General features: G+C 34.0%; 1 protein-coding gene across 2 annotated transcripts in view; it reads left to right on the top strand.

Moving 5' to 3' along the window:
- Positions 1 to 24,172, top strand: part of RNGTT (RNA guanylyltransferase and 5'-phosphatase) — a 242,293-nt gene that overhangs the window by 179,551 nt on the left and 38,570 nt on the right. For both annotated transcript variants that reach the window (XM_045843819.1, XM_045843818.1), the window contains one exon: positions 17,757 to 17,823. In XM_045843819.1, coding sequence (XP_045699775.1) covers positions 17,757 to 17,823 — 67 coding nt within the window. The remainder of the gene's footprint in view (positions 1 to 17,756; positions 17,824 to 24,172) is intronic.

The following is a 24,172-nucleotide window of genomic DNA, read 5'->3' as shown; positions in this document are numbered from 1 at the left end:
ATCTATCCTGTTAGAGCATTCTTGGAAAGTAAATTTGGAGTCATATTGGCTTACAAAGTGATCTCTTAAATATCTAATCTGCTAAATGTTTTTTTTGTATTATAGATATATTTATTCACATAACTTCTATTTATTATGTTACATTATATATTATATAATTATTTATATTATATATTGAAGTGATTATCATCTCCTCAAAGCAATCTTTAAATTTTCACACTTAACCCTTTATCCTTCCTAATTGAACAAGGGACCTTTGTTTGATAATATCAAGATCAAGTTCTGAAGTTTGTTGTGGGGGCAGTGAGCTTAACAAAAAAGGACAGTTAGTATTGTTTAAATAAGGCCACTATTATTTTCTTCTTCATTAATGACGTTTTTACCCTAATAAAATTAGGAAGAAGCCCTGGCTAGTGTAGCTCAGTGGATTGAGCGTGGGCTGAGAACCAAAGCATCGGCAGGTTCGATTCCCAGTCAGGGCACATGCCTGGGTTGTAGGCCATGGCTCCCAGCAACCGCACATTGATGTTTCTCTCTCTCTCTTTCTCCCTCCCTTCCCTCTCTAAAAATAAATAAATAAATAAATAAAAATTAGGAAGAAAAGGGTGGATTCCATATAATTTACTTTTTTTTTATCTTCACCCAAGGACATTTTTTCATTGCTTTTTTAGAAAGAAAGGAAGGGAGAAAGAGGGGGGGATGGGAAAGGGAGGGGGAAAGGAGCGGGGAGACAGAAGAAGAAGGGGAGAGAGACTGAGAGAGAGAAACATCAATGTGAGAGACAAACATCGATTGGTTGCCTCTCATAGGGTCTCTGATGGGGGGATTGAACTTACCACCTAGGCATGTGCCTTGACTGCAGATAGAACCCTGTAATCTTTCTGTGTATGGAAGGACCCTCCAACCAGCTGAGCCATACCAGCCAGGTCTTACTTTTTTTTTTTTTTTAAATGTGAGGGAAGCTATAAAGTGTATTTATTATAACTGGAAATTTACCTATTCAAGGTTACTGTGTGCCTGGGTTATGGCATTTACTAGTGAGTTCTAGGTAGTGATAGAAGCTCTGATTTGAAGGACCTGGGACAGTTGGTGAGTTTGAAGCATTAGGTGATTAGTTAGCCCAATTTTTTCGACCATTTGTACTTAGGTAACTTTTCATAGATTGAAAGCACAAAGTACCAAGTTTAATAGTTCTCATGTTTTTTTCTGGATAGCATATTCTTTTTAGATGAAAACTCAGAACTATGATCCTGGTTGTTACCAAAAACAGCTTTAATTTCTTATGAGAAAATGTGCTTAATATTAGTATTATGAATATTTACTATAACCTAGGTCATGGAGACATTATGAAGATTAAATTGATTCAAGTCAATTAGCACAATTTCTGATACATGTGCCTTAATACATATTGGCTGTTAGTATAAGCAGCATTCTGCAAATGCTTATTGAATATCTTGTTGAATACCTAGGACAATGATAAGCAATATGAGGGATATAGAAGAAAGATTACGTGTCACTTTCCCACAGGGAGTTACAATATGGTTGGGATAAAACAAACACTCGTGAAACAACAGTGAACTATTGTATGACAACATATGCATAAGGAGCAAACTGTGTGGCACAGGTTGCTGATGCTGTGGAAGAACTCAGAGCAGGGGAAGTCAGTGAGGGCAAAGCAATGGAGGTAGACTTCATACAGGAGGTGGCACTACAGCTGTGTCTGGAAAAATGGGGGCTATTGGAAAATAAGGATATTTCAGATAGATGACTGTGGCACATGCACAAGACATGAAAGAGGCAGAATTGATGAAAACAGAGGCTTTCAATTGCTGAGTAGTAAGGAAAATCAGGAAAAGATCTGAGACCTTGTCTTAGATTTTAAGCCTTTTAATAGCAAAGTCCTATATTGAAGCTTTTCCAGCTCTTCCCTTTTATACATCTAACTATATAAACTTGTTACCACCATGTTCTCATTTGAATGCTGACATGTCGCTTTCTCTGAGGCAAGGCTTTGTAAGTATCAAGTTCTTTCTGCACTTGTATTACTGCAAGAGGACTTCTTGTCAGTGTAATTAATGGTGTTCCTTGTTGATGCAGTCAACATAAATTTTCTTTTTTTTATTCCTACATCTTTTTTGTTGTTATATTATAATGTCTCAGTTTTTTCATTTATTTCTGTAAACACCCTTTTGGGGAATAGCAATGAGAAGGAACAGTAATGAAATATTAATAAAAAGGGGAGAAAATTAAGCTTAAATATTCCTATAAAGAAATTATACATAATGTTATTTCTAATATATTAAGTCTCTCTTACAAACAGTCCTTGTATAAATGGATTTTTTCCTTTCACAGTGATCCTAGCGCCAAGAACTCTCTCTTCTTTCCCTAAAAGAGATGTATGAAGAATCAGTGGCCTAAACTGAACCATCATTTGTGTTCAGTTATTTATATCAACATATACTTAGTCTATTAGAGATTTCATTTCTAACTGTAAACCTGTATGAGGTTGTTTTTATAATAGTGTTGTTATGGTTATAACTAACAGTACTCTGCTTTTCATAATTTATAGGTGACTACATAGTTTGAGTTTCACTTTTATTGTTAGATAGCTTTTAAACTATGGTTAAAATTTCCAGAAATACAAATTTGGTAGGTACTTTGCAAGTAATATTGGTAGGTAGTTTATAAACAACATATGTGCTCTAAGAAAAAATGAAACATAGTATTTTGGATGATTTTAGTTATAGCAATTATAGATAAATACAATCTAATTTACCATTTCTCTTCAGGATGTCTTCACTTTAGACCACTGTATTTATGATCTTTTGGTTATTTCTCTGATGAATGACAAACTGTTGAAATTTAAGTACTTATGAAGTAGTTAATTTCTCTGAGTATCTGTGTATACCTTTATTTTTTGTTCACCTTTGCATTTTTTACTTATTTTAATTTTTTATTGTTATTCTATTACAGCTGTCCCACTCTTTCCCCCTTTATGCTCCTCCTCCCAGCCCCACTGCCCCGCTCCCACAGTCAGTCCCCACCCTGCCGTCCATGTCCATGTGTTTTATACATGTTCTTTGACTAATAATCCCTTCCCCAGATTTTACTTTTGTTTGCACTTTGTAACATATGGATTTATTTTATTTTATCTTAAGCTACAATTTCTTGTAAAACTAATCTGATCCCAGGGCAACACATTGCTTTATCTCATTTAACCACCCAAAACAGACCTAACGGTTGCTCTCCCTCCCCGCAAAAGGGCATTTCACTGCATTGATGACATACTCGATGTTCATATTGATGCTGAGAATGGCCAGCAGTTGCTGCCTTGCTCTTTCTCATTACTTTAAAACAGTCGTGAGAACAACTTTTTGAAGTTAAAGAATATTAGCAGATGATCTCTTCTTGGCTTGTTAACCAAAGTCCTTTTATGGTTGGGATTGCTTATGTTGACTTTGACTTCTTTCTCCATCTCTAATTCTCATTTCTAATCCCAATAACTAATCTATAATCAAGTAAGATTTCTGAAGTAGAAATTCTAGTCTTATAAAGAGGCTATTTTGAATTCCAAATGGTTTTGAAATTATCTTTTAGAAAGTGAAAGGAGGCTCTAAACTTGGTGCTTCTATAATAAAAACAAAACTTTAGGGTATGAAGTATATGACTTAAGTTTAATTTTAGGAATAAATTGGGCCCTACTAGTCATAGCCAGAACATTTATAAAAAAATGTTTATTGACTCTTAATGTCATAGATGATTTCAGATGTTTTATTCCAGCTAAGGATGTAATGCAGCAATATTTTAAAATTTTGTATGAATATTTCAGGTTTATTTTTCTAAAACTGAATTAAGAATTTTAGGAAGCTATAAAGCATCTTCACTATTTCTATTATGTCTCATCTGTCATCTCATTTGTGGGAATCCTACTTTAAATTTCCCTATGACCAGGTGATCTTTATCTTGTTTAGATCATGTAACAACTTAAGCTGTCAGTTTTGGATTTGCATATTAAAATATTTTCTGGCAAAGTAATCTACATATAAATTTGTTTCACATGCATTCATTTAAAATTCTGCATTACATTTCTCAAGTATTTTTTTAGGCTTAACTTAATATCAGTGGTTTCCCTAAGTAGATGTGGGTGTTTTTTGTTTGTTTTGTTCTGTTGTTCTCTTTTTTTTTTTTTTTTTTAACTTCCTTAGCAACCATTGATTTACCCACCTTGGGTCAGGCAGTGTACTAGGGGCTTGGGATTATGGTATAAAATGTTAGATGATGATGTTTCATGGCCTTTGAATAGTGTTTGTTATTAGTGGTTCCAAAGTTGAGCCAGAGCATATCTAAAGGAATTCTCTAAAAACCAGCATGTGGAATTGTACTTGACATGCAAGCCTCGAGTTTCCAGGTTTATAAGTCTATAGAGGTCAGAAGATTACCACAGTGTATAATTTATGTGGGTGTTGCCAGTTTGTCTTAGTTTCTTGTAGTTTATTCAAACATCTGCCTCCCTAAGGCTTTGAGCTCTTGAGGGCCAGGATGGTCTCTGGTTCCTGGCCCAGAGTCTGGCATGCCCTGGAAACCAATAGCATGCAATGAATGATTCCATTTCCATAAAGGGAGAAGATGAGGGAGAGTCAAGGTGCATAGAAGCTTGACCTAATTTTCCTCCCTTGTTGCCTTTTCCTCTCTCTCTTTTTTTTCTTATTTTTCTTTTTAAGAAGTAGGTTGGCAGAAGAGATACTCTGCACGCCTGAAGAGGTTGGATAGAGCTTTACAGGCCCCACACTGATTTTGTCACTCAGAGTGGCTCGTATTATGGGGAATTAATTATCCTTAACCAAACTTGTTCATTGTTAAAACAGTGCCTGTACAAAATAAGAGTTAAGATCAAAGAGCTGGAGGAAGAGAAGTTTGATTCTCAGTTCTACCTCTGACAAGCTATGTGTTCCTAGGCCAACTAGTAATTTCTGTTAATTTCCTTATCAATTAAATGGAGATAATTAATAATGGCATCTAATCCATGAGATTCTTTGACACAATTAAATTACAGTCCTAAATTTCTAATACTAAAGAGTAGTCACCAGAGAGAAGATCAATGTAATGTAGTTACACTGAACACAGGGCCTTGCACATTGAAGTTCTCAGTAAATAACAACTACAGTCATTGTTGTTTTTGCTTTTGTAAGTATCAGTATTAATTTATAATATGTTATTGCATGTGCATGTGTGTACCACACATAAATACATATATATACATACTCAGACCTGCTATTTTCAGCATCTCATTTCTAATCTAACTACTCAGAAAATGTAGTCATCAGAAGTTTGCCTTGTAACTGTGTCATCAAAGAAAAAGAGTTAGGTGAGCCTGGCCGCAACAGAGTGGAAAATTAGGTCTTCTACATTAGTATGTACTTTTCTAGCATTCAGATAACTCATCTGTGCTGTTATGTCAGTCTTCATCTTCCCTCTGACTGCTGGTGGCCTCTCTCTTTCTCCCTCTTTTGCACATGCATGTGCCATATAAATCTGACAGATTCATATATTTATACTCACTTATTTGTCATTAACTTCAAACTACAATATTGTATATAAGACATGTTTTTCTTTTTAAATGTAATATATTTTGAGAATATACCGTGGTTATTTCATGTATTCAACTGATAAAGACTGAACAAACATTAAATATATATATATTATTTAATTTAATCCTCAAAATATCTCTGTGAAGTAATCATACTCATTTGCCCAACGAAATATCGATGCTAAAGAGGATTTAAATGAATTGCTTACAGTGGTTAATAGACACCACAGTTAGGAATCAGACCTACGTAATGGTTTGAAACCACCTTTTCCATGGTATTGGCACAGCCTGCGTAGAAAGGACCCAGAACTCTCCATTGTGAGTCATCTCTCTTAGGGCTATGCCCATAAATATTATCCACTTTGTAGTGATTTTTAGTTAGCTCAGCCTCAGAATGACAGTTTCTGACCTTGTAAGCTCTTGATTAACTGACAGAAAGAAAGAAAATAAAAGATTACAGATCTTTGAGAAAAGAAAGATTAAGTGTTGAAGTTGGGAAGGTATCAAATAAATGGAGGACCAGATAGCTTTAGCAAAGAAATGAGGAGAAAAGCTAAATGTATTTATACACACAGATGAACTGAAGGTTGGATAAACTCAAGATGGGATCTTCTTCATTCAGTGGGAACTGAAAGTGTTTTTTGGAGTGAGATGGGAAAGGGACGGGCCAGAGAAGATTGGAGAAAGGAGGAGGTTTGGGGCAACCTTTGTGGGAATTGAAAAGAGAAAAATGTTGGAAGTTGTTCTCATAGACTTGTATTTTAGGAATGGATATTTTTGGCCCTTAAAATTTTTTGATAAAATATATATAACATCAGATGTACCGTTTTAATCATTTTTAGGTGCACAAATCAGTGACATTAAGCACCTTGTCAGTGTTGTGCAGCCATCACCACCATCCATTTCCAGAACTTTTTTTATCAGTCCCAAACTTTGAATCCATTAAACATAACTCCCCATTCCTTCCTCACTGAGCCTCCAGTCACTTTATTCTGCTTTCGGTCTCTGTGAACTTGACAATGCTAGGTACCTCATATCAGTGGGAACACACACTGTCTGTCCTTCTGTGACTAGCTTATTTCATTCAGTGTATGAAACGTTTTCAGAGTTCACTGTGTTGTAGCATCTGCCACATTTTGTCTATCAGTTGTTGATGGTCATATGAATTGTTTCTACCTTTTAACCATTATGAATAATGCTGCTGTGAACAATGGTGTACAGATAAATGGATTTTTAAAGCATCTTCAAAATATTTTCATGAAATGACTAATTATGCTTCCATGCTATTTAAGTCATTCTGAAAGACTGGTTAGTTTGAGGAGAAGATAACATTGTGTGACTACCCCGCATGTTTTTGCTGAGCACATTCTAAGCTTGTAATGACCATAACTTGCTTCAAGAATTCACCTAAGTCATTTAATATAATGGAAAAGTGAATGAAAATGTATTGGATTATTAGATACCTCCACCTCATTTTTTGAGACTAATCAAATTAGTCTCACCATACAGATAGGAGGGTCTTTAAGTCATTTGTAAAGCATGGGCCTAGTCAGCTACGTAATATTTAGTCATTATTCATGGTTTTAAGAAATGTTAAAACTATCATGCTTTATAGTGTGGACAACACTATGGGCCTCTCATGAATTCCTGTATTAGCCCAGCACAATGGGACTCTTGAATACCAAGACTAGATTATAGTTGTGACATTATTGAGGTTGAACTATATCACACATTATGTTGACTTTTAATTGTTAGTTGATCAAGGCATATATCAAGTATAAATATAATTTTTAAGCAAAATAATTGACATGTAGGTCAACATTCTAGTCAACTACTTTTAAATTAGAAGTAATTAAAAATAGTTCTAGTGTTATCATTAGTTATAAATGTGTTTGGAGCAGATATCAAAATAAAGGATAAAATGAATTGTCATAGTTCAAAATCTGTTACAGAGCTATTTAGCTAGGTAAAAAGTTTTTTAAGGGCTTTACAAACTACAACCAGTCAGTAGTTACTCTAAACAAAAGAATGTAACTGATTCAGATAAGGCAGGAACAAGCTGTTGGGCTAACTCAAAATAAGCTGATTCATATTTATAACTAAAAACATGAAAATGATAAAGAATTAATTTATTTTAAAAATAAAGGTAGCTAGTACATGCCCAGCAATGAAAAAGGTAATAACACAATCCATATTTTAAGAAAAGGGATGCATATGTAGTATTTACTAGAGGAGTATTCAAATTATAATTAATAGCAAAGAGAAGACCAATTTAATGTATATTCTATCAATGAGAATTTAATGTGAATTCTATCAATGAGACACTTTAGGCAGTTCTCTGTTTTTGGTTAGTTAATGTGTCAGTCAGCCTTGTGGAGAGTTCTATGAAGCTGAAATTCAGAGTTGAGGTAATTCTTTTCAGTGTAGAATATGATAATCTTAGTCATTCTGGGGTCTCTGGTTTTAAAAAACAACATTTTTCCTTTTGATTGATCATAGCTATTATTGAAATTGCTGGTAACATGTGACATGGTGCTGTAATTTAGACTAAAAAGAATTGAATTGTAAATTATATTTGTTCAGCTTAAATTTCTGTTTCTATTCTCCAAAGCATCTTTTGTATTCCTTTTTCTGCAGAGACAGCTTCTTAACATAATGTTCCTGCATTTTCCCAGGGGAAAAGGAAGACTTCAAATTCTTGTTTGAAGTGTACCAGGGGAACTTATACGACAAAAACAGAGGAGAAAAAAATAAGATTTGGGATTTCCCAATACAGGAAATGAAAATTTTATTCCATTTAACCTTTCAACAAATGTGATTTACACATATATCATGGGGTCAATATCAAGGAGATGCAAATTTATGGATATGATGATGATTCGGATGATTCCAGATGTTTATAGATATGAGGATAATCCCTACATAAATCACTCTCCCCTCTCTTCTTTTGTAGGTAGAAGTCAGCATAGAATAATTCTTAGGATCATTAAATAACAAACTAGGCAGAGAGCTATATGTGTTTAATGATTTCCCTATTAAAATCCACTTTACAACCTATTCTGTGCATGTTTACACAGGCAATTCTTCAAATAATGAGTCACCTATCCATGTAGACTAGTCAGGGTGGATTAATTTAGAGTTAATTCGTAGGCTCAGTTCACTGTGTGGTCTATGAACAGTTGTAGACTTTCTTTTTTTTTAGTATAGTTAACAGAATTTAGAAGATGAAGTTTGTACATTTTTTATAGCTTTATTGATTAATATCTAGAATTCAATATAAATGGAAGTAGTAATTTTTATAGTTTCATATAAATGGAAACATACATTTCCTCCCTTTACCCCCAGTGTTTCTTTTAGTATTAAATTTATATGTGTATCAATAGTCCATTTCTTTGTATTGATAAGTAGTATTTTATTGCGTAAATAGATCATGGTTTACTTACCCATTCATCTGTTGATCAACATTTGGGATGTTTCCAGTTTGGAGCTACTAAGAATACACTTCTGTGAAAGTTGTGGACATGTGCTTTCATTGGCCATTTTTTTCTCTAGAGGACCAGATGGTAAATGTTTTAGTCTCTATAGGCCTGGATTCTCCCAGGTGTTATGGTCTTAAAAACTCCAGGTAGTCAGCTGGGGCAGTGGTAGGAATCACTTAATTTGTTTTCCTTTTCTCAGGTACGACTCACCTGTGCTGCCTCTTGTCCAAATTCTGAAAACCGTTATGCCGCCCTGCACTTTTAGTTGTTTAGTAGGAGGAGGGCCTAGCCTAGTCCTTTCTGCTCTGTCTTGGCTGCGGGTGGAACGTTTGTCTATACATTTTTAATGTAATTGTTACTCTTTTGAATTTGAATGCCTTTGTATTTAAAACCACTATGTCTAGATATATGATTATTGTGTTTTCACATTGTATTTGTGCCATAGAATAAGTAGCTCCAATACAGAGAAGGGGATGAGTGACTTTTGGATTCCTTATCTCCTAAAATATGCATCTGTTTATACAGGAATATTAAACTATGTTAATGTAGCAATTAATATTATGCCCCTAAGTTAAGAGTCACTCTTACTCTCTTACTGATTGCTTATGTTGGTTTTTTCCTTAGTGCTTTTTATATTAAGACCTTTTGTATTATGAAATATACACATAGAAATGTACAGAAAACATAAATGTACATCTTACATTGTAAGCAACCCCATTTACTCAGCACAAGAAAGAAATGGCATCTTAGATGCCTCCAGCATGCTCTTTCTCATTCACAGACTTCTTCCTCCCACCAAGGAGTTATCCTACTCTAAACAGTAGGATTTGGTTTTGCCTGTTTCAGAACCTTACCTAAATGCAAACCTATATTCTTTTGTGTTTGGCTTTTTTTGCTCATATATAAAACATAATATAATATGTTTTTTGGAAGGATGGCAGTTCCAGAGTGATCAGCCGTAATAGCCAAACATGTTTTTGTGTGTGTGTGTTTAAGACCATGCATACACGTCTGTCAGACATATACCTAAACTTGGAATTGCCAGGTCCTAGGTTATGTGTGTGTTCAATTTAGGAGATAATGCATGTTATAAATTTCTTTTACTTGGTGGCTTCTTTCAGTATGTGAATAATGTTTTTGTAAATTAGTATTTCTTTTTTCACTTAGTTGATTGAGATAGAATTGACATACAATATTGTATTGATTTAAGGTGTATATTATAATGAATTGTGAATTGTTTACTGTGCTAAGTTTAGTTGACAATCATCACTTGATATAGTTATAATTTCTTTGCTTGTGATGAGAGCTTTTAGATGCATGCTATAGTATTGTTGGCGGTAGTCATCATGCTTTACATTTCATTTATCTTGTAACTGGAAGCTTATAACTTGGGCTCCTTGCACCCAGTTTTCCCCCTGCCCAACCTTTGGCAACTATCAGTATGATCTATGTTTTTAGGAGATTATTTTTTTTTAGATACTATGTACAAATGAGATCACATAGTGGTTGTCTTTCTCTGTATGACTTATTTTATTTAGCATAAAGGGATGCTAAATAAAATGACCCTAATGCCCTTAAGTTCCACCCATGTTGTTGCAAATGGCATGATTTTCTTCTTCTTTATGGTTGTTATAAATAATGCTGCGGTGAATGTGGGGGCGCAGGTGTCTATTCCAGAGAGTCATTTCATTTCCTTCAGATTTATACCCTGAAGTGGAATTGCTGGATCATGTGGTAGTTCTGTTTTTAATTTTTTTGAGGAACCCACATACTGTTTTGCACAACGGGCACACTAATTTACATCCCTACCAACAATGCAAAGAGCAGAGGGTTCCCTATTTTTCCACATTCTCACCATCACTTACTTATCTTTGTCTTTTAACAGGTGTGAGGTGGTAATATCTCGTTGTGATTTTGATTTAGGTTTCCCTGATGATTAGTGATATTGAGTACCTTTCATGTACCTTTTGGCCATTTGTATGTTTTTTTAGTTCCTCTGCCCATTTTCAATGATTATCTATCTATCTATCTGTCTATCTATCTATCGTCTATCTAATTTATTTTACTATGTGAGTTCTTCATATATTTTGGATATTAATCTCTTATCCAGATACATGATTTGCAAAATATCTTCTCCCATTCTGTAGTTCCTTTTTCATTTTGTTGATTGCTTGCTGTGCAGATTTTTAGTTTGATGTAGTCCCACTGTTTTATTGTTTTTGTTTTTCCTTTCTTTGCTTTTGGTGTTTGATCTAAAAAATCTTTGCTAAAACCAGTGTCAAAGAAGCCCTTCTTCTAGGAGGGCTTTTTTTTAAATCCTCACCCAAGAACATTTTCTTCATTGCTGAGAGAGAGAGAGAAAGAAACATTGATTGGTTGCCTTCATGTGCTCCCTGACCTGGAATTGAACCTGCAACCTTTTGGTTACAGGACAGCACCCCAATCAACAACTGAGTTTTATGGTTTCAGGTCTTACATTCAAGTCTTTAATCCTTTTTGAGTTGATTTTTGTGTATGATGTGAGATAGGGTATTTTCTGAATATTGGTAGCTCAGCATTTCTTATATACCTTTGCAGAATGATTCAGCTTTTTTTTTCTTTTCTACAAAAAGATTTTATTTATTTTTAGAGAGAGGGAAAAAGAGAGGGAGAAAAACATCGATATGAGAGAGAAACATTGATCTCTTGGCTCTCATGCACACTGAACCTGGGACCAAACCCACAACCTAGACATGTGTCCTGACAGGGCATTGAACCAGTAGCCTTCGCTTTGTGGGACGATGCCCAAGCCAACTGAGCCATACCCATCAGGACTGATCCAGCTTTCTATTGTTTACTTTAGCATCTTATTTATTTATTTTATTTATTTCATTCAATATATATTTCACTTAATCAAACATCATTTTTAGGTAGTTTATTTCTATTAACGCATACATTATTTAAACATGTTATTGGTGATGACAAGTTTTTGTTTATTTTTTACAAAAGTTTAGAGCATTTGTTATGTTTCCTAGAGTTTAGAAAGCAATGCAGTATAGAATAAGTTATGAAAAGTTTCTAAGGATAATAATAAATTCACTCAGTGGCTCATCCGAGTTTTATCTGAGCCTAAAGCACATGTGTTGCTTTTTTTTACTTTCTGCTGGATGTCCCAAAGAATGTAGGCCTTCTCAGTACTATGCATTTTCTCAAATTCAAAAGAGCACTATTGATCCCACATTAAGTGCATTCGTTTTCTCTTTTTGTTTTCCTTCTAGAGGTAGGTCTATTAGATGCAGTCTACTCTTTGTAGAACTTGCTGTTTGGCTAAGAAGTGTGATTTTCCGTAAATCAGTACTCAAGATACTATAAGTTTTTTCAAGGTTTTTTTTTTTTTCCTAAAAGTTCTGAAATCTTTATTTTATTTTATTTTTTAATTACTTTATTTTTGTTCAGTTACAGTTGTCTGCATTTTCTCCCCACCAATCCCCCTGACACCAGCCAAACCCACCTCCCTCCCTTGTTTCCACCCTCCCCCTTGGTTTTGTCCATGTGTCCTTTATAGCAGTTTCTGAAAACCCTTCTCCCCACTGTCCCCTTCTCCCTCCCCTCTGGCTATTGTTATATTGTTCTTAATTTCAATGTCTCTGGTTATATTTTGTTTGTTTTTTTGTTGTTGTTGTTTTTTGTTGTAGTTTAAAAATATATCTGTTAGTGGGTATTGTAATTATGGCTTATACATAGAACCGTTAATTTTAAGTTATTTTGCTTATTCTTATTTTTAAAAAGATTCCCTTTTTCTTTTTTAAACTTTCAGTTTGAAATAATTATAGACAATTTTCTTTTAAAGCAATATTTCATACATCATTAGTTTATGTTAAATGGGTGTTTTTTAAAACAATGTTTATTTGATTACCTGACAAATTTTATTTTCCTTTATGTAAGAAGCTTTTCTGAAAATAATTTTACAGCTTTCTTTCTCTAGTATAGATACTTGTTAATATTTGTATTTCGAAAATTGAAACAACATTAACATTAGTCTTGTCTGTCTTTCCCTTTTCCAAAAAACTCTAGTAGAGTCTCCCCCTACCTTCAACAGTGCCTCTTTACTGCTCCTTGCCAAACCAGCTGCTTTGGTAGCACGTTATAGAAGCATTTAGTTACAGGCAAATATTTTGAGAGTTGTTAGCTATTGTATAAAGGTTATGTCAGTGTTCATGTAATTTAGGGCAAACAGTTATCAGGGTTTCCATTTTAACATATACGTATAAATACATCTATCAGTGTTGAATTAATGCCTTATTCTGGAGATTTAAAAATGTGATTGCTTTATTTATTATACACAAGTACTCTGTCATCATAAAATGGTGCCTATTATTTGACAATAATTATGTATACAGTTTGGCAAAATAATTTTTTTTGAAAGGTAAAAACATTTTAAGAAATGTCCCATCTTGGAAGTGTGAATTTGTATTCTCAAAGTATTCATTACTTTAAATCTGGCAGGCCTTCAAATTAAGATACATGTTAAAACCCACTCAAAAGGTGGTGGTAGTGTAATCTATGGTGAGGAATAATAGGTACATGAATGAGAAAAAAGAGTACTTAAAAAGTGAAATATATATATGCTGTGTAAGTGATATATTTAAGAAATTTCTTGTTTAGGAAAAAAGTAATTATTAGATAGACATGTTAGAGGACAAAGGACACACTACTAGTGTTTTGGCAAGGTTCCTGAAACTCATCTGCATAGTAATTAGAGGCATATTGATTTTTAAATGTCAGCCAGCTTTTATTCACTTAGTTTTATAGAATCTATTTGTATGTACGCTATTTTTACTTCTAAAAGGGGTTTATCAAGGTTTTTTGTGAATGCTTGTTATATAAGAAATAAATTACCACTGTTACATTTAACTAACATTAAATTTATGATGCTAACAATGGTTTATGAGAGATTTAAAGTTTTGTTAGTGGGAGTAATTGATTTATCAGTTGATGGCTAATGAATTCTTCATTTCACAGTTGAGATTTGGGGACATTTTCTATGGTTTCTACTTATATCCAATGAACAAATGCCTTTTGTCATTTTATAACCTTCAACAACATGCTAAATAAAATGAATTACTACAAGTATCACTACATTTAAGTAGTTTTTGCTAAATTGGCTTAATTTAGGATTATGTTCACCAACTATTAACATTCTTTCCCTGGCCTTTAATGCTTTATAGGCCTTTAAAGGATGTCCAGGAGCATAGGATGTTCCCAGGAGACTGAATACTTACTGTATTTTATAAAATCGGAAGTGCTTTGCGAGTATGCTTAGTCTTACTGAACTGAATAAGTGGGAAATAATCACACAGCCACCTTAAAACCATCACCAGGTGACAATGATTATAAGAAACATAGAGTATCAGGGGCATCCTAATATCAGAGAAGTTAAAATATAAATAAATGCAAATCTTGGAATTGTTGAAGTAGGGTTTTGAAGTCACTAACTTTAAAAGGATAGCTTCTGTTCATATTTTATTTTTTAAATATATTTTATTGATCATGCTATTACAGTTCTGTTTGTTTCTCCTCTTTATTCCCCTCCACTCAGCACCCTCCTTCCCACCAGTATTCCCCCCACCTTAGTTCATGTCCGTGAGTCATACATACAAGTTCTTTGACTTCTCCGTTTTCCATATTATTCTTACCCTTCCCCTGTTCTGTTTTGTGCCTACAATTTATGCTTCTTATTTCCCTGAACCTTTCCCCCATTCTCCCCCCTTTCCCTCCCTGCTGATAATCCTCCATGAAATCTCCATTTCTGTGATTCTATTCCTGTTCTAGTTGTTTGCTTAGTTTTTAGGTTCATTTGTTGATAGTTGTAAGCTTGTTGTTATTTACTTTTCATATTTCTGATCATCTTCTATTAGATAAGTCCCTTTATATAATACTCATATTATATAAATACTTACATAATACACAAGTCCCTTCATATAATAAGGGCTTGGTGATGATGAACTCCTTTAACTTGACCTTATCTGGGAAGCACTTTATCTGCCCTTCCATTCTTAATGATAGCTTTGCTGGATAGAGCAATCTTAGATGGATGTCCTTGCCTTTTATGACTTTGAATAGTTCTTTCCAACCCCATATTGCCTTCAAGGTTTCTTTTGAGAAATCAGCTTATAGTCTTATGTGGACTCCTTTGTAGGTAACTGTCTCCTTTTCTCTCACTGCTTTTAAGATTCTCTGCTTATCTTTAATCTTGGGTAATGTAATTGTGTTGTACCTTGGTGTGTTCCTCCTTGGGTCCAACTTCTTTGGGACTCTCTGAGCTTCCTGGACTTTCTGGAAGTCTATTTCCTTTGCTGGATTAGGGAAGTTCTCCTTCATTATGTTTTCAAATAAGTTTTCCATTTTTTGCTCTTCTTCTCCTTCTGGCACCTGCATGATTTGGATATCGAAATGTTTAAAGTTGTCCCAAAGGTTTCTAAGCCTCTCCTCATTTTTTTTTGAATTCTTGTTTCTTCATTCTGTTCCAGTTGAATGTTTATTTCTTCCTTCTTCAAACTTTGATTTGAGTCCCAGTTTCCTTCCTGTCACTGTTGGTTCCCTGTACATTTCTGTTCATTTCACTTTGCATAGCCTTCACTTTTTCCTCTATTTTGTGACCATTCTCAATGATTTCTGTGAGCATCCTGATGACCAGTGTTTTGAACCCTCCATCTAATAGGTTGGCTATCTCTTCATTGCCTAGTTCTGTTTTTGGAGCTTTGACCTGTTCTTTCATTTGGGCCATATTTTTTTATCTCAGTGTAGCTATTACATTGTAAGGGATGGAGTCTTAGGTATTATCCAGGTTGGGGCAACCCAGTTGTTGCTGCGTTCTGGTGCTGTATGTGGGGGAGGAGTCAGAGAGGGAACAGTGCCTCGTGCTCCACTCTCTGCTGGTTTTCAGTCACTTGTCCCACTCTCCCCAAGCAAATTGGGCCCTTCTGGTGCTGATTCCCAGGTTGGTTAGTTTGTGTATGTTCTAGGACCCCGGGAGTCTCTCCAACAAACTGTCCTGTGAGGCTGGGAGTTTCTGCCGCCGCCACAACTGCCACAGGTTTTCCAGCCAGAGGTTTTGAGGCCTTATTTCCCCATGCTGGAACCTTGGATTGCTCTGTCTGTCTTGCTCCCTGGTTGTTCTTCCCAGTTATCTGCAAGCAACTATGGGACCACCTGGTTCACCATCCACCCCCTTGCTGTGGTCCTCTCCACCCCGGATGCCTGTATCCGCCTCTCCTACCAGTCTGAATGAATGTTTCTTCTTTAACTGCTTGGTTATGCGACTTCCATACAATTAGATTTTCTGGCAGTCCTGGTTATTTTTTTGTTTTTAAATTTGTCATAGTCCTTCTTTTGGTTGTGCAAGGAGGCAAAGTGTTGTGTTCGTATTTTCTATGATTTGACCAATATGGTACACTGAGAATTTTCCATTTGATTGTTTTGACTTTGCAGTTTTTTTCTTTACATTAGATACTACTCAATATTCCATTCTCAGATTCATGTAATAGAATTTACATTCATCCTAGAGATAATGTTTTTTTACCTTCCATAAAAGGTTATTAACTTTGTCTAGATTCTGAGGCGACATATTTTGGTCTAGTTGCTTTGGGTGGGGTATAGGCAATTTTTTCTCTGTATTTATGTACAACAATGTTAAGACTGATATTGTGTCCATTAACTCAAGGTGTCCATTAGGAAAATATTTATGATAATAGATGAAATAAACACTAGATATTTAATTACGCTCTTTTCCTGCCTAGCACCACTACACATTCTACAAGCACCGTTCTAATGCTGGTATTTCTTCATTCACAGTGTCTTCATGCATTCAGGTCCATGCATAATGGACCTCTTTGAAGTGGGAATAGGAAGGGCGGGGTTATTCAGGGAAAGTAACCATTATTTTTTCTACCCTATGTATGGTTTGATTTTTATCTTCATGTGCATTTATTAGAATTAAGTATGTCTTATAAAAATGTGATTTCATATTGCTTACAAAATAAACATAGGCATTCAACATTCTTCATGTTCCATTCCAAACTTCCTTTGGGTTTTCACCTCCAACCAAATTATCCTTTACTCCATCCATACGACTTCCCTTAAATTTGTTTGCCTTACCCACCCTATAAAGCTAAGCGCAATTTCCAACTATGAAAACTTTTTCAGTTCCCTCCATAGCAAGTACCTCTTACTTCACTGCTTTGCAATGACAAATGCCTGTATACCTGTATAGCGCTTATCAGTGTCCACCTTTTGTTAGGGTTAATTATTTATATGTCTGGTTTTCCTGTTAGATTTTGGGACCTAATTATTTAGTTTTGCATTTTCTCCTTTAGTGAAAAGTAAATGCATGCAATGAGTGTTTCTTGAATTGAATCCTTATAGATTATTCAATGTATGCATTACTTCATTTAATTCTCCCCCAGAGATACTACATAGTAATTTAGCTAGAATTAGTAATATATTAGGCTGTTCTACATTTACCCACTATTTTCTGAAGTATAAGAATTATTTCTTTGCTACTTACTCTTTCATGGTGCAAAAGACAAGAAAAACTGCATAGATAGTCATTTTTCACTGTATTTATTTTTCATCTATTATATAACTTTGATGATTATGTAACCTTACACTTAAGGAAGAGTATTTTTTAAAATAATGCTATTTTTTTATAGGTTACTTCCTCAGAATGTTGGCCTTCTCTATGTTGGAGGTTATGAAAGACCCTTTGCACAAATCAAGGTATGATTGTTCATTTTCCAGTATACTTTTCATAGATGTAGTTCACTTGTCCAAAACTCACCAAAAATTTTCAAGTAACCATCAACATATCAAAGATATTGTTATGGTAAACTATTAATTTTATTTGCTTTTGCATATCTCTGCTGAAGAATTAACTCAGTTTTGTTAAGAATTATTTTAATATTTTTGCCCAGGATAGAGTTGGTTTTTAATGAAAACACTTAAGTGATTAAGTGATTAGTTCAAAAAAGTAAAGTTTAGAGCTACTGATTAATCTTTTAGATTACCCGTTTGCCCTTAAAAAATATTGACAGTTTATTGAGATGTAATTAACATAAAAAACTGTACATACATAGAGTGTATAATTTGATAAATGTTTATATGCTTACATTTCTGATACTATCACCCCAAAAGTTTCCCTGTGTCCCTTTGAAATTGTACCCCCTCCCCTGCCTTTCCTTTTCCCCTTTTAGTCCTCAGGTGACTACTGATGTGATTTGTGGTCATTATAGATTAATTTGCATTGTCTAGAGTCTTATGTAAGTGAAACCATACAGTATTCTGTGCCCCCACCCCTCCTGGCTTCTTACACTTGGCATAATTATTTTGGGATTCATCCACAGGGTTCCACTTAACAAATTCATTCTTTTTTTTTTTAATTGCTGCGTAGTACTTCATGAAATGGTTAGAACACAATTTCTTTATCTTTACACCTGTTGATGGACACTTGAGTTGTTTCTGCTTTTTGGCTATTTAAAATAAAACTGCTATGAACATTTGAATATAAGTCTCTGTATAGATACACAGTTTCATTTCTCTTGGGTAAATACCTAAGACAGGAATGGCTGGGTTAAGGGCAGTTGTGTGTTTAAGAAACTACCAACCTATTTTCTCACCAGTGAGATGTACAAGTGCTAGGTTCTCCACATCTTCATCAATATTTGATATGGTCAGTCTTTTTAAGGTTAGCCATTCTTGTAGGTATGTAGCGGTAGTTCATTGTAGTTTTAATTTTAATTTCTGCAATGACTAATGATGTTGAGATTCTTCTCATGTGCTTATTTGCCATCTATATACATCTCTAGTAAAATGTGTTCAGACCTTGCCATTTTAAAACTGAGTTTTTTGTTTTCTTACTGTTGAGTTGTGAGCATTCTTTCATATGTTGTGGCTTTAAGTTCTTTATCAAGTATGTGATTTGTACACATTTATTCCGAGTTGTGGCTTGTCTTTTCATTCTCCAAACAGGGTTCTCAAAGAGCAGAATTTCTTAATGTTGATGAAGTAAATCTACTAGCTTTTTTTAAAAAAATTATTTTTATTTTTATTTTTCTAGCTTTTCTTCACGGCTCATACTTTTGGTGTTGACCTAAGAAATATTTGCCTAACCCAAAGTCACAAAGATTTTTCTCCTATGTATTCTAGAATTTTTATAATTTTAGGTTTATAATCTATATGAGTTAATTTTTTGTATATGATTCAAGTTTCAAGGTATGGAGGAATGTCTTCCCTTCACCTTTTTTGGGGCACATGGATATCTAGTTGTTCCAAAACCATTTGTTAAAAGAATACTTTTCTACACTGAATTACGTTTTCATTTTTGTTAAAAATCAGTTACCCATAAATATACGTATGAGTCTGTTTCTGGACTCTTATTCTGTTCCACTGACCTGTGTGTCTGTCCTTCTACCAGTACCACACTGTCTTGATTTATGCAGCTTTATAGTAAGTTGTGCAGAGTCCGGGAGTGGTAATCCTCCACCTTGTTCTGTTTTCAGAGTTGTTTTGGCTAATCTAGGTTCACATTTCCATGTGAATTTTAGAATCATCTTGTCAGTTTCAATAAAAATGCTTGCTAGAAGTTTGATTTGGCTCTATAAATCAATTTGAGGAGAAATGACATCTTAACAATATTGAATCTTTTGATTCATGAAGACTACATATTTTTCCATTTATTTAGATCTTTAATATCTCTTGGCAATATTTGTTGTTTCCATGTATTGGTCCTGGTATTTTAAGATAAATTTACCTTCAGATATTTTATATTTGTGATCCTATTATAAAAGTATTTCAATTTTTTCATTGCAAGTATATAAAGATGATGAAATTTTGTTTAAATCCTACAGTTTTACTATACTATTTCTGGTGGCTTTTTCATAGATTTCATAAGATTTTCTATATAAGTGATCATGCCACCTAATAAGGATAGTTTTCCTTGTTTTTGTCTGATCTGCATGCTTTTCTTGCTTTATTACACTGGCTAAAACCTACAATACAGAGTTGAATGGAAATGGTGAGAAGAGACATTTTTGCCTTATTCCTGATCTTAGAAAGCATTCACTCGTTCATCAAAAATTGTGTTGTAGTAATATTAGTTGGGGGTTAATTGTAGATTCTATCTAGGCCTTCTTGCAAGAAGTATGGAGTAATGGAGTAATATTGCAATGGAGTAATATTATGAATGTTCAAGATAATGAAAAGAAAGGTTTGTGATCATTCTTCTTCTTCATTACAACTTTTTGTTAATGTTTTTTGGCAGGTCTATACAATTTATTGGTTTGTTGTTTTTTTTTGTTTATTTAGTTTTTTTTATTTTTCTTCACATTTTTTATTGGCTCTATGAACTACTTTTCTCCTATTCATTTGAGAGGTATGAGTTTAAATTCCTTTCCACTGCATATATTTTTATGGTTTGAAACCCAGAAATTTTTCAGAATAGACTGAGCCTGACTAGAACATTCATGATGCCTAATACTGAGGAGGTCTCGTCACATTATTGACATTTTTAAATGAAAAATCTGAGTTACCATAGAATCAGCACCTCTTTAATAAAATACCTTAATTAATGCATCTTAAATCAAAACACTCTAAAAAGTCCATCATCAGAATCTTAAGTTGTGGACTTTCTTGAACTTTTCTGATTCCTTAATGACAAGCATTTAGATAAAGTATTTTTCTTCTATTTTTAATATACCTGGAACATGAATGAAATTGGCAAGAGTCTCTTCATAAACCTCTCTCACTATTCTGTTCATTAAATTCATTGTATAGCCAGGAATTCTAATAAGTTTCAGCAGGAACATTTTTGATAACTCAGGTTTTTTTTCCCCACTGTCCATTGGTTTGGAAAATCCTGTTTTTTCATATTAAAACTGAAATAACTACAAAATGAGAAGTATACTTGATATATTTAGGGAAGTATAGAATTTGTTTGTGTGTATGTTCTACATGTTTTTCCCAGTGTGTTAGTTTAAGTGTGTATATGAGGGTAATTTCTCCATCCCTTACCTGATTCATTAACATAGCATTTTCTTTATCCAGTCCTTTTCTAACAAGCCCAGTGACAGAGGTCGATCCTTTGTCAACCCTCTATGCCTGGAATAATCAACTCAGTAGAAAATGTCCATTGTTTTAGGGCATCTGTCCCTTTAATGTTGCTGTGGGAAAGGTTTCTCTTGTACACTGTGGAAGGATTTCTTATCCTTATTAATTATTTAGGTTTTTTTCATAATTCCTATGGTTCTTTTGAATATGCTGTATCATTTTCTACCTTACTGGATATTTATAAGTTAACTAAAGGACAATAAAAAGATCATAGTTTAAATGCTTTTGATTAATCTAGAAATTTAAGGCTCATTTCTGTCCTTGCCTTGTGTCTGACTTCTTTCAGATATGAAATACCAGTGTTTGTTATATCCACTTTTCCCCATTAAACTAAATGTAACAGTACTATGTTTTGTGTTGCAGACATCAGATGTAACCTTTGATAAATGGAAACTGCTTTGCTTTTCTTAAGGAATAGTGGTTGTTGAAATTTTTTGAATAAAGGTAGGAAATTGTTCACTGGAATATTTAGGAAAAGGAACTCTCATGCATTAACACACAGGACTAAGTATGAATGGCTTAGTGTTAGGGGCTCTGTTTGTTAAAAAGACATGTTATAATTATATTTTGTAAAAGGAACTCTATTTTATAAAGATCAACAGAAAAAGAAAAACAAAAAGGCTAATAGATATTTGGAAAAATGTTAAATTAGTTGATAAATTTGCTATCAGTCATCAGGAAGTTCCTATTTTAAAATAAACTCAGTCCTTTATATATACCTTTCACCCAAGGCAGTGACTCCGTTCTCACTTCACCGATCTCTTTGAGAATCTTGTGAATTTACACACACACGCACTTTTACTTATGATTTCAGAGGGTGCATAGACCCCACTAAAGTGCATTTAAGGACCCCAAATTAAGAACCCTAACAAATAAATAAAACATGTTTTCCCATATTTTACTATTAACCATAAAGGTATTGAAAACATATAAATTTTAAGTTTTTAGGGCAAATTTGTTATTTGAAAAGCTTGATTTTGAACCTGCATGATAATTCTCTTGTTTTGCCCTAAAATAGAATAAATTAAATGGAACACTGGTTGTTTTATAATGAGTTGTAATATAGAGTAAGAAAGGAATTGCCTCACATCCATAGCTATTGTTTTGTGGTAGAAATGAAGCAGATTTCACCCTCATTCAAGACTAGCTTCTTTCAACTTTATTGAGATATTGATTCTAAATGTACTGGACTGTATGTGACTTAGGCTTTTCTTAAGAGCTATAATTTATTATACCTTTATTTGCAGTCTTTGAAATTAAAAAGGGAAGTTCTGATTAAAATAAAATTTTGTTGAGTTCCTATGTATTTGCTTTCAAGCTGTCAGAAGTGTTTCAGAATTCTATTATTTTGGAGAGGAAGTTGTTTCTGCATATCTTTGAATAATACCTTTATCTTACTTGTGTGTATATATATATATCTACTATTATTCATAGTTTATTTTTGAAGACATTCAGGTTTAAGCAGTAGTTGACATTTTAGACCCATTTTTCCGTGTTGTTTTCTAGAGCATTTTGTAGTCTAGTAAATACTAATGCTGTTCTCATAGGTTTCTAGTCCTTGAGGCTTCACTTAGCAACCAGATTCCATGAAACCAAGAGGGACTGAAGCTTGTCAACATCACTTTCAATCTACTCGAGGGCTGTTATGAAAAGTCTCAAGGCCACAGGGCTGCCCCCACTGCAGGTCTTGGCATTAGTTGCCTCTTCCAGTTCTGACAGCCCAAGAAGAGTGTGTGACTGTGAGGCTGAGTCAGACAGCTTCCACTCTGACACTGCCGAACAGCTAAGAAATGTCTTGTGTATTTTAACTATGAATTCCATGCAGTAACCATGTGAAAAGTAGGGAATATAGCCATTATTCTGAGGTAGTTATTTTTTGATCAGTATAGTAGTTTTCCTTACTTATGGGAGATATGTTCCAAGACCCCAAGTAGATGTCTGAAACCACAGATAGTACCAAACTCTCTATAGACTGTTTTTTCCTATATATACATGCATGTGATAAAAATAGATTTAGAAATTAGATACAGTAAGAGATTAACAGTATAAAAATTATGTGAATGTGGTCTCTCTCAAAATATCTTACTGAATTCTACTCACCCTTCTTCAGATGGTAGGAGGTGATAAAATGCCTATGTGAGTAAAGGTTACTTGAACACAAGCAATGATTGTCTGTCTAATAACTGAGAGGCCTACTAAGTGACGAATGGGTAGGTAATATACACAAGAGTTGGATGCACTGGACAAAGGGATAATTATGTCCCAGGTAGGACAGAGTGGGAAGTTGCAAGATTTCATCACGCTACTTAGAATCACTTGCAATTTAAAACTTATGAATTGTTTATTTCTGGAATTTTCCATTAATATTTTTGGAGTTGGGGTTAATTGAGGGTAACAAATCATGGACAACAAAACTGCAGATAAGAGGGACCACACTATACACCGAAAATACTTATTCTCTGCCTCAGCCTGGTCCTGTTCCTGCTGAGAGACTGAGTACCATTAGTCTTAGTCTCATGTGATCAGCTTCCTGAGCCTGAGTTTTTGAAAATCTCTCTACAGTGGAGGAATAGGATTGGTGTTTGTATTCTTATGTATATGCAACAGATATAAGGCAATAATGATTTCTTCTTTATTTTTGAAATTATATTGGAAAACTTATCAAATCATTCTTCAGACTTTTTTCTATCAAAATAGAGGAGAATATTTTTCCTTTAAGGTATAATGAGCTCAGATTGCTATTTATTGCTTAAAAATATTTTGGAGCTGACATAACTTATTCAGTTTTCATTCTTAGGGTAAATTAAGTTTAACGGTAAACTGTTTATTTGAGGTTTTTCTATGAAATACTAAAAAAATAGGAAATCTGGTTTGTTTTTTTGCTACCTTATAGAACATATGTGGCTTATAGGATCAACATATTTTACTAAAAGAAATTATTTAACATCTATATTTTACACCTCTA

The sequence above is a fragment of the Phyllostomus hastatus genome, unplaced genomic scaffold (assembly GCF_019186645.2).
Source record: "Phyllostomus hastatus isolate PE091 unplaced genomic scaffold, TTU_PhHast_1.1 phas_contig_40, whole genome shotgun sequence".
NCBI classification, from domain to species: domain Eukaryota; kingdom Metazoa; phylum Chordata; class Mammalia; order Chiroptera; family Phyllostomidae; genus Phyllostomus; species Phyllostomus hastatus.
The sequence above is the reverse complement of the archived record's forward strand: the minus strand, read 5'-3'. Positions and strand labels throughout refer to the sequence as shown.